At 59.0% G+C, this 17,365-nt stretch overlaps 1 protein-coding gene across 1 annotated transcript in view; it reads right to left on the bottom strand.

Annotated features, from left to right (window-relative positions):
* Nucleotides 1-1,353: 1,353 nt before the first annotated feature.
* Nucleotides 1,354-17,365, bottom strand: part of SND1 (staphylococcal nuclease and tudor domain containing 1) — a 439,500-nt gene continuing 423,488 nt past the window's right edge. The window contains exons 17-24 of the mRNA XM_007446006.1: nucleotides 15,611-15,799; nucleotides 10,265-10,406; nucleotides 6,800-6,923; nucleotides 5,858-5,927; nucleotides 4,692-4,805; nucleotides 3,715-3,918; nucleotides 2,081-2,125; nucleotides 1,354-1,973 (exon numbers count right to left, since the gene is read on the bottom strand). Coding sequence (XP_007446068.1) covers nucleotides 1,908-1,973; nucleotides 2,081-2,125; nucleotides 3,715-3,918; nucleotides 4,692-4,805; nucleotides 5,858-5,927; nucleotides 6,800-6,923; nucleotides 10,265-10,406; nucleotides 15,611-15,799 — 954 coding nt within the window. The 3' untranslated portion in view covers nucleotides 1,354-1,907. The remainder of the gene's footprint in view (nucleotides 1,974-2,080; nucleotides 2,126-3,714; nucleotides 3,919-4,691; nucleotides 4,806-5,857; nucleotides 5,928-6,799; nucleotides 6,924-10,264; nucleotides 10,407-15,610; nucleotides 15,800-17,365) is intronic.

Genomic DNA, 17,365 nt, shown 5'->3' with positions numbered 1-17,365 from the left:
TGTGATGCCTCCCCAGCCACCAGGCGAGGGTCCCAGTCCCTCGTCCTCGTGTGCTGCCACTGCTGTGGCTTGTTATGGGTGTTTCAGCATCTGGTTCCTCCTCCGCACCTAGAGAGCCACGCCCCCGAGCCTGTGGAGGTCATCCTGGCACTCACTAGACCCATCGCTGTGCCGGTGCTGCTGGGTCTTGATCCGTGTTTGGTGGATGGATGGATGGATGAATGATAGGTGCTGAAAAGATTCTGTTGTTCAACTGGAAAGGTGGATGGGAAGGCAGAGCTTATGATCCTGACACCAACAGCCATGTTTTGCAACTCTAGCGGGAGAAGGACCTTTGGGGGTTTTTTTTTTTTTTTTTTTTTTTTTTGGTGCTACTTGTGCAAGCGCTGATGCTGACTGGCCTCAACTGGGGATGAAAAGAAAATACGCCAATGCACCGGCACACTCTTGAGTGCCTCCTTAAATTCTGCACCCTAGGCGCCTGGCTTGCCTCACCCTGGTCCCAGCCCTGCCCAGGACAGACCTCAGGAACTCAACCGATGTGGCAAAGAGAGTAACACTGAGCTGGGGCCAAAACCAGCAGCAGCAGGGCCTTCTGGCCTGGTGAATATTCTGACCTTTGTCTAAATCAGTCTTGGAGAAAGGTTCAGGCATCATTTCAATTGGAGAACCATGAAGGTTTATCCTTGGGCACAGATGTAACCAAGGCAACTGTTAAGAGAGTGAGATGACTTCGGACCCTTTTACAAAAGAGTGAGCTGGCATCTCACCGCTCTGCCAATTGCGTTCAAGTGACTACACACCGACCTACCTCTGGGCCCTACCAGGAGGTAGAGAAATGGGTGAAACGGGCATTTTCTTTTCCATGACCAGCCTCCACGATGGAGAAAAATAAAATGAGAGACCATGGTGGGGGTGGGCCTGCCTGCGGGGGCAGAACAGCTTCTCCGGGAGTGGAGACAGATGGCGAGGCTCACACCCATTCCTGCGGACTTCTCGGGCCGCACAGGGGCTGTACGGAGTCATGGAAAACAGTTTACTGGACCATACAGGGGTTCTGATTCGAGGAGCATAAACACTCGTTCTGACCAACCCAGAGGTTCCTGAGGGCAGCCACGTGCAGACGAGCCAAAAGAGAAGATCCCCAGCCTTCTGCACGATGGCCGTGGCGCCAGGTACGCCCACCAGGCCCCCGGCGTTGCTTGGAGCTTTGAAGGCCTGCCCTGCTTCCCATGACTGGCTATGCTTCTAGGGGGTGTGGCCAGGCATATGGATTAGACCTCAGGGGTCATTCAAGTGCCCAGGTCTCCTCCTGCCTGGGGCTGACGAAACCCTGGGCTCTGGCCTCCACCATGACCAATATGGGCTGCAGACAGCATGTACTATTTTATTGGGCCTCAAAAGCTTTAAATACAGAAACGGGGAGGGCTGGCAAAGGGGCAGACGTGGACACGCTGGCATTTGAGAATGGACGTATCAGAGAAATCACATAATCAACAGCTGGACAGAGAGCTGGGGAAAAGGGGAGTCTGGGATAGAAGTGGGGTGCCAGCTGGCCTTGGGTGCCAGGATCATGCCCTCCATAGGACAAAGTCTTTCATGTTTCTTCCTGATCTGAGGACAAGTTTTAGAAAACAAACTCCTAAAGAGAAACAAAATCAGCTGGGAGAGACAGCGGCTGGCAGTGCCTGTCCTCGCAGAAGACAGCGGTCTGTCCCCTGAAAGCCTTGGGCTCCCTCACCCCTCGTCCCCAGCCCAGATGCCACCCTACAAGACATTCCCATACACTGAAGCAAAGCTGGACCCAATCTATGCCCCCGATTTGAGGTCTGGAGCTGGAAACCCCCTCCTGGCAGAGGAAGAGGTACTGGCGTGAGCGGTGACGGGGGCCAGACCCGATTCCCTCCTTAGCGGCTGTAGCCAAACTCATCTGCGTCATCGGCTCGGAAGTCTCCGTAGCGCCACAGGTTCAGCTGCGAGGAAACAGAAAATGGCTCTTCAGGGAGGTGGGACCTGCTGGGACCCAAATGGCCAAGCCCCTCTCTCAGCACCCTCTGGGGCTCCTGAGGCAAAAACTCACCCTGGCGCTCTTGGCTGACTCCTGGGCGTTCAGGTATTCTGTGATCTGGCGGGACAAGAGGACAATGGGGTGGTCAGGGTGAGGCCCAGGTCACGTCACTCCCCTGCTCATCGGGTCCCTCCACGTAAAATCCAAGTGCAGAGTCACAGTCTCCTAGCTGTTTCTCGACTCTCCACGCTGGCTTTTTCACCCGCCTGCAACACACTTCCCCTTCCTCGCCACCTGGCTACCTATCCTGCCCTTTCACGTCTTTGGTCAAGTACCGCCTTCTTAAGGAGGCCTCAAATGACCCCATTTAAAATCACCACCACTCCCTCCGACATACTCCTGAGTCCCTTTCTTTACTTCTACTTTCCCTTTTTCCATTGCACTTATCGTCTAACATTTAATTTTGTTGACTTATTATATTTATTCTCTTCTTTGTCTCCTCATGCTTGAATGTAAGCTCCATGGAACGTTGTCTCTTGTTCACTGAGATCTGTCGGTCCTCAGTAAACATTTACTGAAAGAATGAGTCAATGAATGAACACATTAGGTGTTTCTAGACACCAGCGACGTTATGAGTAGCTTCATATGGCGGACACAGAGCTCTAATTTTATAGGGAAACTTAAGCCAACTCCTAGGAGTGACCTAGGAAACTGGGGGGAAGACTAGGGTCAGGCCCCTCCCGTCCAGATGAGGCACAGAAGTGACTCACACTGAGGCCTTGTTCCAAATGAGTTAATCAACTTGCAGAACCAGAGCCACGGATCCACAAACCACCAATCATTATGTGGGGAGAGAGGAAAGGCAAAAGACGGGGGAGAAGGGGAAGCAAGGCCACAGTGGAGAGGGAAGAACACTGGTTTCAACCCTGCCGCTCGTGTCCCTCCACTCAGGAGTGCGGGGGAGCTGGGCGCTGCAGAAGGGCACGAGCTTCCCACGGGCCTGGCCCGTCCCTCGAGGCTGGCGCGTCCTGGGCAGAGGCTGGGGGAAACTGGGATGGGTATGGGGCTGAGCGGGAGAGGCCTGGTCCTCGTGATCAACAAATGAGCAGTGCAAGGAGGTTTCCCAGGTGTCAGCCCCCGATCCTCGTGGCCCACCCTATCGAGCAGCCGGGCTGGTTGTGCTCTCCTCACGTCATGAATGGGAGACTCAGGCTTCCAAAGGCTGATCTCTAGGGCCAGATGTCTCATGAGCAAGGGAGGCGGGGCCCAGGCCCAGCTCTAAGCCCCGTGCCTCTCCAAACAGGCTGGAGGAGTGTCGTGGCAGAGTGGCGCTGAGTGCTGGGAGCTGGTTATGGACTGGGAGAGGAGCAAGTGAGGACGGGAGAGACAGCACAACAGGCTGTGACCTTCTCCATGCCACCCCTGGCAGAGCTTCCTAGCCTGTCACCGGGGGTACGGGCAAAGGCAAACTTTCCGCTCCAGTTTGCAGCTGTGTTTTCAGCCAAACCAGCAGCCAATTAATTTGGGATGTAATTAGCTTTTAAAATTTTAAACCCCAACAAACCCAAATCCATTATCTTTCCCCAACAGGAGCAGCAAGACGGTAGGTGCCCCGCTCCCCCTCTGGCTCCCGGTGCAGTCCCCTCCCAGTCCCCCCGTGACGGCGGTGGGAGGCGCGAGGGACACCCCGCATCCGCAGCACGTACCACCTTCTGGAACTGTTTCTCCTTGCGCACCTCCACCATGACCAATCCCTCCTTCACCAAGCCCAGCCCCACGTCCCCCTTGGAGTCGGCAAACTGCAAGGTGACGTGGGGGCAGCCGGCGCTCAGGTGCTCCACGTTGAGCAGGCACTGCGTGTTCTGGATGTCCCGCACCACGCTGTCCACGGCATCTGTTCGAGCATCCTCCTGCGGCAGGGACACACCCCGGTCAGCGTGAGAGGCGAGCGCCAGCCACGAGCCGCGAGGGCCCCAGGTCCTGTTCACGGACTTCAAGGAAGTCTGCCCAGCACGTGCCGGCATCACCTCACTCCCCGCTTAGACCCCAGCGAGGGAGGAAACAGGCTCTGGACATGGAGGGCCCCCTTGCCCACAGCCCCTCCCACCTACAACACGAATAATAACCTCCCTGCCCGGGCAGACAGGGCCTGACATCTCTTGCTGCTGCCCGCAGGGCCCCCGACACCCGGCTGCGGTTGCTGGACCAGTCTTCGCCCAACGTGCCCTGGCCCACCAGGCCCCCCGTTTCTCAAGAGCCAGCTCAGAGGCTCTGATGCCACCTTCCCTCAACTTCCTTGGCCACACCCCTCTCTCCCGTGACTAACAGACCATCACCATTGTTTCTACTCCTCCCATCAGCCAGGGGGACCTCAGTGGAGGATTTTTGGCAGAGGTGTGACATGTCAGAGCTGTTTCGGGGCAGTTACTTCTGGTGGCATCGTCTGAGCCTGGAAGGAGTGCTGGGAGACCACTGCAGCCGAGAGCCCAAGAAGCTAGAGACAGTGGCCACTAACCAGGGATGTGCCGGGGGCTCAGCCCCGTGAGAGGGGGCCAGGGTGAGGGAGGGGTGGGATCCGCCACGGGGCTGGGTTTCCTTCGTGCAGATACGTGCTGGGACTGCAGCAGTGTCTGAGTGTCGTGGGACAGTCCCCGCTGAGAGGAAGGAAGGCGTGGAGACTCACGTCTTGGGGCACCTGGATGAAGGCGAAGGCATACTCCGTGGCTTGAGCTGGCAGCACACGAGGGCTGAAGGCAGGGGGCAGGGTGCCCAAGCGGGAGGACGGCAGGATCTCTCTCTGCAGAGGACATACCAGGCCACAGCATCACACACTCGGAGCTCCCTTGCTCTCGGGGGACAACTCGCACGGTCAGGCCCCTAGGGATTCTAACTCAGCTCCTCCATCCCCTACCCCATCCCCCAGGGCTCATTTCCGAGTAGCCACATACACGGACTCGCCCAGTCTGCGAAGCCTGGGAGGTGGGAAGCTGGGCCTGGTGGCGGCACACCTGGTGGCTCCTACTGCATATACCCAACCTGGTAGCTCAACTCTAATCACTGTCTCCACTTTTCCCCAATACCTTTCCTCTGTGACATGGGCTCCCTGACCCCTTTCCCACAGGCTGGTGGCGGGGGGTCGGGGGGGGGGGGCCCTGGCTGGAAGAGTGCTCCAAGACGAGGGTCCAGGCAGCACCCCGCCTGCTAGTGGTTCTGGTCAGGTGTGTGGGGCAACCCCAGCCTGGCAAGACCCCTTCCTCTGTGTATTCCCGGGTGGTAAGGTGGGAGCGTGGCCCAGCTCTGGGCTTTCTATTAACGGCCCTTCCACGCTAGTCCTCAGGAGCGGCACGGCTCTGAACGACAGCATTCTCTCCTGCTTCCTGCTGGGAGACTCCCAGGCCCAGCCCAAGGGGCATTTCTCCCAGGGGCACCAGCCCCTTCCCAGCAAGCCTGGGTTTGGGGTGTGCTGGGGATCAGTACACAAGGACCCAGCTGAGCACGTGGACCAGGGGCCTCAGGGGCCCAGTCTTCAGAGATGCTGGGAAGAGGAACCGGGGCTGGGGCCTGGGCAGAGGAGCACTCAGGGCCCCCGGGCCTCGGACCAGAGACGCCAGTTTTGCCCAGTCACTCAGGGGTCACGGGTTTGTTAGAGGAACAGTAGAGAGGCCCACACACTCACCATTCTGTCAGGGAGGGAGGGAGGGAGGGAGGGAGGGAGGGAGTCTAAAGCTCAGAGGGACCTTGGAGAGGGCAGATGGACTTGACCTAGGGGCCTACTGTGTTGAAGGGTCCCTGGCGGCACTTGGGGCCCCTCCCTTGCGTACTCGTCCACCTCCTGGGCCCCACACTCACGTTGCCGTAGTCGATGTAGAACACGTGTACTTTGGCAGGAGACTCGACTTTCTCCACTCGGGCGCGGTACCTGCAGTGGCATCACGGGCAGAACTCAAGGGACAGCCCTGAGGAGGCTGGTCTCCCTGGAGCGCCAGCGATGGCAGGGCAGGGGCTACAGCATTTCCCTGCCCGGGGCTCAGAGTGAACACCCATGGGTGTCACAAAGGGCAGTTCTCGGACTCCACAGCTCGGGGTGCTGTGGCCACCATTTAATGGAATCAGAGCATAGCTGGGAGCAGAGGAGGGAGAGGGCAGCGTGTGGAGCAGACTAATGTGTCCTTGGGGCATAAAGCGACAAGACTAATGACTAGATTGATGCCTGCTGTTTAAACCCAGCACACTAAACAGCAGCTGTAATTAGCCGGCAGATCTGCCTGGGAGGCCACAGCAGGGAACGCATCCACATCACTTCGTCACCCTGGGAAGGCCACGGGCCGCATGCTTGGTAGATTGGATATAAGTGACCTTCTTGCAGCCTGTGAGTGCTGCCGCTGACGTCCCAGGCAGCTGGGGTGGAGGGTGGCGGCTGGTCGGGCCTCACTGATCACCAGCCTCCACCCTCAACCCACCCCCCCAGCCCCGCCCTGACGTCATTTTTCCTGTGTTGGGGTGAGGGGGGTGTTGGAGAGCTCCAGCCAGCCAGGGCTCCCCCAAAGGAGTAGGCCAGGAGAGAGAAGGAGGGACACTTCTTTATGCCAGAGGCTGACTGCAGAAAAACCTCGGGTTAAAGTGCAGGCCGCAAGCGGGCTGTGGGCAACAAAGAGGGCCACTGTGGGGAGCCGGCCACTACGGCCAATGCCTCCAGTCTGGCTAGTGGCTCTGCAGGCCTGGGCCCTGGGGACAGAAATGCTGTTGTTCCCACTTTAGACTCTTTGTCTTGCTCGGGTCCAGGTGGCCTACCATTCTCCGTCTACAAATTTGGCAATGCAGAATTCGCCCCGGCGGGGGGCATAGGAGCCCTCGATGGGAGGGTGGCTGGAGATGTCATTGCGCATGTTCTCCATCAGCTTCTCCAACTGGGTGCCTGTGGGGAGGTACAGGGAGTGAGACCTGGGTGCCATGTGCCTTGGAGTATCATCTCTAGATGGGGCTGGGGAGGCAGATGAGCCTGGGGAGTGGGCAGGATGTGGAATGCTGTAGGGTGCCCGTGGCACCGGCTTGCCCCCGTCCCACAGGGAAGTCCTCTTTGGTCGCTGGTCGAGGAGGTTTCACAGTATCTTGCTGACACTTCAGGCCTTAGAGGCACCCAGTCTTCCAGTATTGGCTCTCCAATCTACTGGCCAGGGCCAGAGACGCCCTAGGGAATGTTCCTGGGCTCTGGTTTAGGAGGTACAGAAAACGAGTGGACACTAAGCAAGGCCAAGGCCAAGCAGCCTTCTCCATTCCTACCAGGGCGGGCCCTGGCCTGGGCCACAGAGGCGGTGACGGACAGCAGCCACTCTCTGCAACGTCTCCTGGGGTCAAAAGTGGAGGTGAAGGATGGGCCCCATACGACCCTGGACAAGGAAAGGGCCTCAGAATCTGCGCCATGCAAGGTGGGGAACAATTCTGGCAGCAGCGCCTGGTCTCAGTCTATTCAAATGTGGACACTCTGACCTGACGCGCCCCATGAGACACATGCTGAACTGAACCTCCAAGTGCTGCCAGGCTGGGTTCCCACCCTCCCACGCCAACTCACTGCCCTCCTCATTTGGGAGGAGGGAGACCCCTTCCCTGCCTTGTCTTTCCCGAACCACTGCCCCTGGGTCATCGGTCCCTGCTGCTGGTCTGTTTTTCACTGGGTGTGGCAACCCCCAAGGTCTTCTCAGTGCCCTCCCCTGGCTGCTTCCTGCCACAGCCCCTCACCCCTACTCTGCTGAGCATCAGCCCCCAGTGGCTTCTCCTTTGCATCCCTCTGGGCCCGACTCAAGCTCTCAGCAGGGCCTTTGCTCCCCCTTCCCTCTCTGAGGCGAGGGCGGCTGGTGGTGGTGAAGGACTCGCCCCCATCCTCAGGGCCCTCGGCCACCCTGTTACAGGGGCCTGACACATGACGGCCGTTGGTACGCTTGTACCTGCACAGTGGGCCTTATCCACTCCCTGTCTGGTTTATGTTTCTGCCACTACACCGGGAGCTCCTTCACGGCACAGACCATAGCTCACTCGGTTCTGCTTACTGTCAAGAGACCCAGTAAAGCCCCGGCTGTGCAGGGTGCATGATGATTGCAGTGCTGAAGCGGGGCCTGCAGGCACGCGCCCTGTCCACACTCTCGGGCCCTGATGCCGGTGTTCACAGGACAGTTTCAGGGACTTTTCGGAAGGCGCTGCCCTCCCCCGGCCCGGCAATAAACCCTCCGTTCTCCTGCTCCTGCGCTCCTTGCCCAGACAGTAAACTTTCAGGGACTAAGAAGCTCCCTCTACACAGACAAGGTCCTGCCATACTTGGTCTATTTTTATTATTATTATTATTACTTTGCTCCAAGGCAACAGTTCTGCGAACAGGCAAAGCCCTCTGGGAAGTCCTTACACAGAGCCCGGTTGGTCATTTAGAGCCAATGGAAATGTGTTCATCATTTCGCCAGATCCTTCCCGAAGGCAGGCTTTAATTAAGAGAAGGGAAACAGGGCCAGAGGATGTCTCTGCCTCCAAGAGGGGTAAAAGGTTTCAGGAGAGGGAGGCTGTGTACGCTGAGGTTCGTTTTCACGGATCTGATGGAAGGCAGGGTTTTCTCTGGAGCCTACACCTATCCAGGTGGCGTGGCACACAGCACCTCACTCGCTCCTCCAATCTTCCAACAATACACGGTTTCCCCCAAGTTCTCTTCCCCTCCCTGTTATCTGCCTTGGCTACCACTCAGTGCAGTCCTGGCTTCCAAGAGCAATCAGAGACAGCCAGGCAGGGTACAGAGCTGGCACAGGAAGCCTCTGAGATCACAGCCAGTAGGCGGGCAAAGGCCTTGAGCCCTCAAGCTCTGTCTCCTGGAGACTCCGGGGCCTGTTCTTACTCAAGGCAGGTCTACCCAGCAGGACTCAGAGGCCAGGTGGAGCCTGCCTGGGAGCTGGGGTACCCTGGGCAGGGTCTTTGAGTTCCCTTTCCCCAAGCTCTCCAAGGGCCATTCTCGCTGGCTCCTGTGCTTGGGAATAGCTCTCCTTCCTACCTGGGCCACCACCCAGCCTGGAGGCCCCCTCCCGGCTTCAGTCCCAAGGCAATGGCTGGGCCCCCTCTCACCAGGATTACACCTGGCCACAAGAGAACTGAATCCTTCAGGCTCATCATTTCCATCTCCGCCCCTCCCTGGCTTCGCTCCCCTCCCAAGTACAGCCAGCCCAGGGCTCGAGATGGTCGGTCTTTCCGGGTGAAATGACATTGCCACAAAAGCGGGTACCTGCCTGGGAAATATCATTAGAGGGGAGGTGGCTGAGGCGAGGCTGTTGACAATCTGGAGTGGGCCTGGGGGTGAGGCCTGGGAGGGCGGGCAGAGCCGCACCCTGCCACCTACGGGGCTGCCTCCAGGGCCACTGACACCTTCAGCCCCCTCCGCCCTGTAAGGATCTGGCTCTGTGGACCGAGAGCTGGCTCTGAGAGCTTTTTCCTCTGACCTCAACTAAAATGTCTCCCTGCAGAGGGTGGCAATGAGAGGAGGGAGGTCAGGATGGAGAGAGTGAAGGTTGTGAAGGTGGGAAGCTGGGCTGGAGGGGCCCCAGCGCAGCTGCTGTGAGAGCCGGCTCTACTGCCCTCTCTCCTCCAGAAGCCTGAGGTCTCTGCCGAGGGGACCCTGGCCACGATGCACTGCGCTTGAGGGTAGGAGGAAGGAAGAGGGTGTAGAGAGAGGGTCCTTCAGAAAGACTTTCCGGGGATGACTTCCCCTCGAGTGCCGCCAGTTACCATGGCAACTGGCTACCACTCGGGGCTGTGGCAACCTCTGGAGAAGGAGAAACCCCAGCAGAGACGAGCCCCGGCTTCCCCTCCTCCCCTCCCAAGGAAGCTGAGGGGGAGAGGCACTGAGCAGAGCCGGCTTGTGCTTCCTGACCACACAGAGACAATCTGTCCGTTGCTTCCTGATACAGGTTGAGGGCTACAAATCCTCCTGCACAGCCCTGCCAGGGGTGTCTGGGACTAAAACAATTACCTAAGAGTCTCCGAGCACCACCCAGACAAAACCGGTTACCTCACCAGTCCTCAGAGGACCTGCTCAGCCTCGCCCACTCCGGGGCTCACTTGCAGCTGATAAAACGACCTCGGGCCCGGGAGGTGGGCAGCGGCCGCAGGCTATTCGGGGAGGCCCCCCCGGAAGCCCTGGGCTGTGTCCCTCCCTCCCACTCAACAGCGGGGCCCTGAGGCGGGCCAGATCATGGCAGCAGCCGCGAGGGGCCACGCCTCTGCGCTCACCCGTCTCCACATCCTGCACGAAGAAGTGCAGGTCATCGGTGATCTCGGTCACAAACACCGGCCTGTAGCTGGCCGAGCGCTCCTCCTCCTCCAGCACGGGCGCCACCTCCTCCACGGGCTGCTCCTCAGAGCGGGCCCAGACCTGCGTGTGCCGTGGGCACAGGGGAGGAGGGCGTGAGGAAGTGAAGTCAGAAAGGGTGCCAGGAAAGGGGCTCTGGGCAGGGGGAATCACTGCCCCGGCGAGTGAGTGTGGAGGCGATGTCACCACAGGATGAGCCCCTGGAACCCTCCTACCTCTGGGTGGGGGTGGGGAGAGCACTTCCCATCCAGCGGCTCTGACAGGCATCAGAAGCAACTGGGGAGCTTATTGAAAACGTAGGTGCCTGGGTCCCACCCCAGCCTGCCAAATCAGGATGTGCTCTCAGGGTCCCAGGGAAAGTGAGTCAAAACCAAAGTCTCCCCGGCGATTCCCATTCCCATGCATACCAGCGTGTGAGAACCTCGGTGCTGGCGTGGTGCTGGGTCCCCATCTCCCTCCCTCATACCACCCTGCGGGGGTCACTCTGAACTCTCCAGGCCCTCCCACTGTCACAGGGCCACAGGCGCTCCTGAGACTCTCCGAGTGACAGCCCCGGGCCGCGGAGGTGAGGGCTGCCACTGTGCGAGGATGCCTCCGTTCTCACCTCCAGCAGGCTGCTCTGACCCCGGCTCAGAAGCTGGGCCACGCCCCTCCACCCTTCCCTCCCTTCCTCCCCTAGCCCTGCACTGCCAGGGCCTGTCAGGGCCGTAGCGGCTCAGAAGCTGATTCGGGGTGACAGCACGTCAAATCCAATCCTGCGGCCAGGAGATTATCCCAGCAGTGAGGCCTGTCATAGCAGGGGAGGGAGGTGGCTCTCCATCTGAGCGCTGGAAAGGGGGTGGGGGAGTACGGGGGACTGGACCACACACGGGGTCCCACAGACACACACACAGGAATGAGTGGGGTGGTGATAAAATATTAGCCCAAACCTTATATGCTTACTAGGTGCCACACTAAACATTATCCAAGTACTAGCTAATTTAACCCTCACGACAACCATATGAAAAGGTATAAACACTGCCCCTGTTTTTACAAATGAAGAAACTGAGGCACACAGGCTTACAAGATGTAGCAGAACCGGGATTTGAACACAGGCGGCCTGGCCCTAGAGCTCTTCAAGGGGAATTTTGGCAGTGACTGGGCCTCTGGGCATAAAAGGTAGTACTGAGCAACGGGGAAAGTTGTAGGTGGGGAGATGTGGACTCTGGTCTTTTCATTTTGCCCTTTACTTTGCTGTGTGACTTTTGTCAAGTCACATGCCTTCTCTGAGTCGCCTTTTCTTCCCTTGCAAGAGGTGGCCGAGTATGACCACATGATCACGCAGCTGACACACGGACTCCTGGGGGGCATCAGGAAGCAGCTGAAGGGCAGGAAGGCTGGAATTACTGAACCACTTTGGGCCACACCCGCAGAGGCCATGCAGGAGCAGAGGCCATGCTCCTGCCTTTAACGTGGCATGAGTGTGTGTCCTTGCACTGGGAGAGGCAAGGGCCCCGAGAACTGGAACGAGCGACAGGGACTTTCTGAGCCTGGGGGAGGCTGCCAGAGGGTGGCGGAGAGGGATGGGAGAGACATCACCTGGGCCCAAACTTCTGCCCCCTCCCCAGCAGTGGCCCTCCTGACCCAGCAGTCTGTCCTCTGCCCCCTTTTCCCACCACACCACCCTCCAATCTGTCTGCACTCAGTGCCCCTACCCGCTCCAGACCAAGTCAGCGGCCCTCCCTCTCCCATTGTGCTCCCTCCTTTCCCAGCACACAGCGGGTTGGAAAGGCGGGGCCCCTGTACTGCCTCCTGCGTGGGCCGCCATCCTAACCCCACCCGGCTTCCCTCGGCTGTGCGGAGAGAGGCTCTTCTTCCGCGCGGATGAACTAGGAACAGACTGACAGGGTGAGAGCAGAAACTGCTAACGACTCCTCAAGTAAACGTGCCTTAGGCGACAGCATCAGGTTTCCTCCTGGGAGAGAGGAGGTGGAGCGTCTTCCCCGGCAGATGCAGGGGGGGCAGCGGGCTAGAGGTCACGGATGATGCAAACAAAGCCTCGGGTTGGCCCTCAGGCCCCTCTCCTACAAGGAGGCGGCAACGGGCCAGTCCTGTCGGTGTCCCACAGCTCCCGGGGCAGCAGGAGGGGAGCACAGGGGTGTATACTGCTGCCTCCTGAGGTGAGAAGACACGGGAAGCACGAGGTTGCTAAAGGGCAGAAGAGGGAGAGCGCCTCCTCAGATGGAGGAGCTCCACTTGTAAGAGAGGACGGGCTTGGCCCTTCAGTCGTGGAGCCGTGCGGGGTCCCTTCCCAAGCTGGTCAGTGCGGCTTCCTGGTGGGAAGCAGTCAGTCAACTGGATGGGCTTGGCCGCCCAGGTCCCCACCCTTAGAACAAGGGCCTGCTTTGCCCACACTGGCTTCTGTTGCCCCCTGAAGAACCTGGGCGGGGAGGGGGACAGACACATCGGCAAGACACCCTCTGTGGCTCCTCCATGGCCCTGGCTACAGACACAAGTGGGCAGTGGGCAAGGGAAGCCCCTCCCTCCTCTGCTACACGCTGCTCCATCGCGCCATTTCCTGTCCTGCTCAGATGGCTTTTGCATTCCGGGGCCAGGTCAGGAGTAGAGGCTGTCTCCCCTCCTGTCCTCACCCTGCCCCTGGCCCTCCCTCCTCCCTGGGGAGCCCTGGGTGCGCCTCCTGGCAAATGATGGGCAGTGTGGACCGAGGCTCCACTGGCTGGAGCCTTTCCTTTCTAAATCCTATTTAATATCGCTGCTCAGGAGGCTCCGGAGGTGGGGCTGGCATGGGGCCAGTGGGGTGGAGGCCTTCAAGCCTGCGTCGGGGAAGCCAAGCTCAGTAAAAGCCAACCAATGGCCAATAGAGCCCTGTCAAGGGCCCTGCTGGGGCACAAAGGGGGAGGGGCGATGGGGGAACAGTCCAGACAGCTGCCATCTGCGGCTCCCTCTTTGGTCCTCAGACCTGCCCAGGATCCCTAAAGGAGGCGGAGAGGGGAGGCCTGCATCAGCCTCCTACAGAGGAGGGGGAGGGCCTGACTAGCCTCTTCATGAGGAGAGGTGTCTGCAAGGCACAGGGAGGAAACTTAGGCCTGGCAGGGAGGCAGCTAAATTCTCAGAGCTGGGAATACAGCACTGCGGGGTTTCCCCGACAGACCTGCTCAGAAATGTACACGCGCACAATCACACCCACCTAAGACTTCTGCTTGCTCCTCGTCTCACAAAATCTCTCCGTGTCACTTTCCTCAGTCAGCTCATAGGTACCACGATGATCTTTTAACCCCAGATGTGCCTGTCTCTCGACAGCTAAGGCAGCTCTCATGGGGTCACCAGTGGGGCAAGGCTGGGGATCCTGGGGACACCTCAGATATATAGTTTACGGTCCCCCAGCGGACCACCAACTTCTCTGAGTGCAGCTAACTGCGAGGGCCGCTGCAAAGCTCTGCCCACACTACTCCTGGGTCCCGGCCCCACCAGGAGGAGGCAAGTCATGTGAGGTCACCTCGGGATCCTCAAAGAGGTTGAGATGTGCAGGAGAGGGACGCAGGAGGCAGGCAGGCCCCCAGCCTGAGGGTGGTGCGCCGCATTTTAATTGGACTGGAATAAAACCACGCAGCCTGAGTAAGTAATTAATCACTGGCAATTACTCCTCAGCACCATCACGTGGCACCCGCGAAATGATGACCTGGGTTCTTTCAGACAAATCCACTGTGTAGTAAACAGGGATGCCCAGTTCAGCACCTAGGCAAGGGACCACCCTCCACCTTTGGCCAGATTCCCTTCTCTGTCTTCTCCTTGGTCCCTCTGGGGTCTCTGCTCTCAGAGGGCAGAAGATCACTCAGATGTGAAGAGAGAGCTTCTCAGCTCAGGTGGTGAGTAGCCAGGGAGCAGGGCCGGGGGGGGCAAAGATGCTTTCAGAATCTGCGCCTTAGAGGCCGGTGCTTGCCACACTGACAACCAGCTGCTAACTCATTCAGCCTTTGCACGTGAGGCCCAGCACCACATCTCCTCCATTTCTCTGCGGCGAGCAGAGGACATGGAGGTGGCACTCTTCAAGTTCAGCTGCCACAAACAGGAACTCCAAGAGGAAGCTCCTCTGCTGCAGGAACCAAGGCTGTCTGCCTCCCCATCAGTCTAGGCAGAGAGGGTTTAATGTGAGCAGAACTGGGACAAGGAAGGGTGGAAGTCTCCTTGGCGGCCCCATGGTGGCCTGCTCACTCCTCCAAGGCATGGACAGTCCCTTTCACCTGTCTTGGCTTTTGGGGCCACCTCTGCCCGGGGTCCTTCAGCCTCCAGTAGGATCGGTCACCTGCCCTAGTCTCTAGGGGATGGGAATAAGACACACACAGATCCAAGAAGGGGTCCCGGACTGGGCCCCTGGGGGAAATGATGTGTCCTCTCTCAGTGGACAGGTGGGAAGAGCCAGAGTGGGGGCGAGGCCGAGGGGCCTTCTGGGCCCCAAAGCCCCGACTCCCTGTGGCAGGTGTCTGGGCCTTGGCTCTGAGAGGCGAGTTGTAAGCCAGATGGTTGCCCCATGGGGAAAGAAACGTTTATTCCTGGAACAAATTTATGGCTCAGCATGGCTGTCCCATGAAATCCTCCTCAAACTCAGAGAAGCCCTGACAAATTGGTGGCCAGCTGATTTATCCCCATTATCGGTGCTGGGCTGTAAGTCAGTGGCGACAGGCTGGGGGCGGGGGGTGCCGAGCCCGGCTCCCATCACCCAAACCACTGGGTTCTCTAATCGTCCATTTGTTTCCAAAAGCTGCTTTCCGACCCACCCCCCCCTTGTCTCCTCAATGCAGTGTCTGCAGAGACTGATGGGCTGTAAATCTGCTGTCCTAACAGCTTTATGCATCTCCTGGGGCAGCTTCCAAAATGGGCTTCCCTGCAGGGCAATGTGAAGGAAATTCAGACGTGGGCTGCAGGCCAACTGGCCTCTCTGAGAGCACCGGAGGGCAGGGTGAGGGAGGGAAGGCTTCCCGGTCTTCTGCGGCCCAGGGGCTCCAAGGTCACCTTCCAGGCAGCTTCCTGCTCCAGGGCCACCAGAGCCGGCCCAACAGGGAGTGCTCAGAGCGGGTCCGGGGCCATCTCAGCGTGCGGTTCCTGACATGGGGTCTGAGACCAACGCCAACCGGGGTCACTCAGTTGAGGGGTGACAGAACCGCTTCTGTCTGTCGTATGGAGACAGCGGTGCTGGTGCGTGGGGGTGGAGGGGAGGGTGAGAGAGGGCAGCCGCCTCCTCCCCGGCCAGGCCCAATTCCACAGCCTACCTTCTCTTTCTTCTGCTTGGCGGCCTCCTCCGCAGACAGCAGGGACTTGTAGTAGGAGCTGCGCTCGGCGGTGAAGTGGACCTTGGAGAGCGCGTGCTCCACCAGCAGGACGGACAGGTTGGCGCCGTCGATGTGCAGCCAGCCGATGAAGTTGCCAGCCTTGTCCATGCCCTCCACCTCCACCTCCACCTGGGGAGCAGAGACAGGGGGCGTCAGCCTGCAGCAGGGGCCCAGGGTGGGCAGCAGAGGAGAGCGGCCCTGGGCCCCGGCCACCACCGTCACTCCACGGGGCAGGAGTAGCTGGAAGGATGAGTCAAGCAGAGTAGGAGCTTGTGGGAGGCTCTTAGAACACTTCACTTGAGTGCTGTGAGCTGGTCTATACTTTTCAGCCTCTTGCAGCCCAGGACCACTGTTGACAGATACGTCACTGACAAGGCAACTTCAAAACTCCCCTCGCTTCTCAAATCCCCTCCCCTTCCTCTTGGCAGAGAGCTACTAGGGTAAACTTGACTCTCCTTAGCTTAAGCAAGCTGTGTGCGTGTGTGCGTGTGTGCGTGTGCGCACGCGCGCAAGCATGTAGATAAAGGTCAGGGGTGAGACAGGCAGCGGCCACGGCTGTGGGAACATCCCACTCTTCTTCAGCACCCACTGAACCCCGGCTCTGCCCTGAAGACAGGCCCTGGGGGAGCACGGCAATCCCCGAGGACAGCGGAACTCGTGTTCTTCCCCGAAGAGCTGAATGAAGTAATGCTTAATGAAGGTAATGAAAGAGGTGGGATGAAAGCCAGGTGAGGAGAGCAGGGAAGGGGACAGCTGAGCAGAGAGATGTGGGCAGGGAGCACACGACCACACGGGGGCGGGGCGGCTCGGGGGTGATTCCAGCAGGAAGCTATCCCTAAAAAAGCATAACTGGAAGCGTGCGCTCACCACCATCAGCCCAGGCCTCGGGCCGAGTGCTGTGGCTGATCCCCAGACCCTGCAGGATCCCTGCAGAGCCCAAGGGCTCCCGGGCCTCCTCCCCTGAGGACCTCCCCAAGACCCAGGACCCCAGACCCGGCATGGACTCTGCTCCCCGCTCGCGAAGGCAACGGCCCAGGAGGAATTCCTTCTTTGATCCTCTCCCAGCCTCTTTCTTCTCCTGCTAAAGGGGCCTGTGAAAGCCTTTGCTGACAAACGTAAAAACTTGTATTAATTTAGATGGCTTCAAGCTCGATTAAGCAATAAAATGAATGTCTAAAATACCTGGGAATTCTCTGAAGCCTGGGCTGGAGCCAGTGGCAGCAGGCAAGGGCAGAGGGCTAGGTTCGAGGGGCGAGGGGCGAGGGGCGAGGGGCGAGGAGAGCAGCCCGCTCACCTCGCGGAGTCCTGACTCAGCAGGGAGAGACGCCCAGACACGACTCCCTATAAGCAGACAGAGGCGGCTTGGGCGGCGGAGGGAAGGCAGTGGGGGTGGGACAAGGAGCAGGACCAGGGAGGTGGGATCCCGACTTCTTCCTACTCTTGAACACCCTTCTTCCTACTTGAGGCCCACCCGTTACCCCTTCAGGTGGAACGCACGTTCAATGACACCTGAAGCGGGGGTGTGGCACAGAAGGGAATACGCAGAGTTTATGAGAGCTAGAAGAAAAAGATGTTATACCCATCCAGTCCAACTTGATTTTGTCGGCAGGGAAACTGATGCACAGACAAGGGAAGTGGAGCTCGCAAGGGTCAGGGCCGAGAACAGAAGCCAGGCTGCCCTGCTGCCTTCTTTCC

Source organism: Lipotes vexillifer, unplaced genomic scaffold (assembly GCF_000442215.2).
Source record: "Lipotes vexillifer unplaced genomic scaffold, Lipotes_vexillifer_v1.1 scaffold156, whole genome shotgun sequence".
In the NCBI taxonomy this organism is placed as follows: domain Eukaryota; kingdom Metazoa; phylum Chordata; class Mammalia; order Artiodactyla; family Lipotidae; genus Lipotes; species Lipotes vexillifer.
The sequence above is the reverse complement of the archived record's forward strand: the minus strand, read 5'-3'. Positions and strand labels throughout refer to the sequence as shown.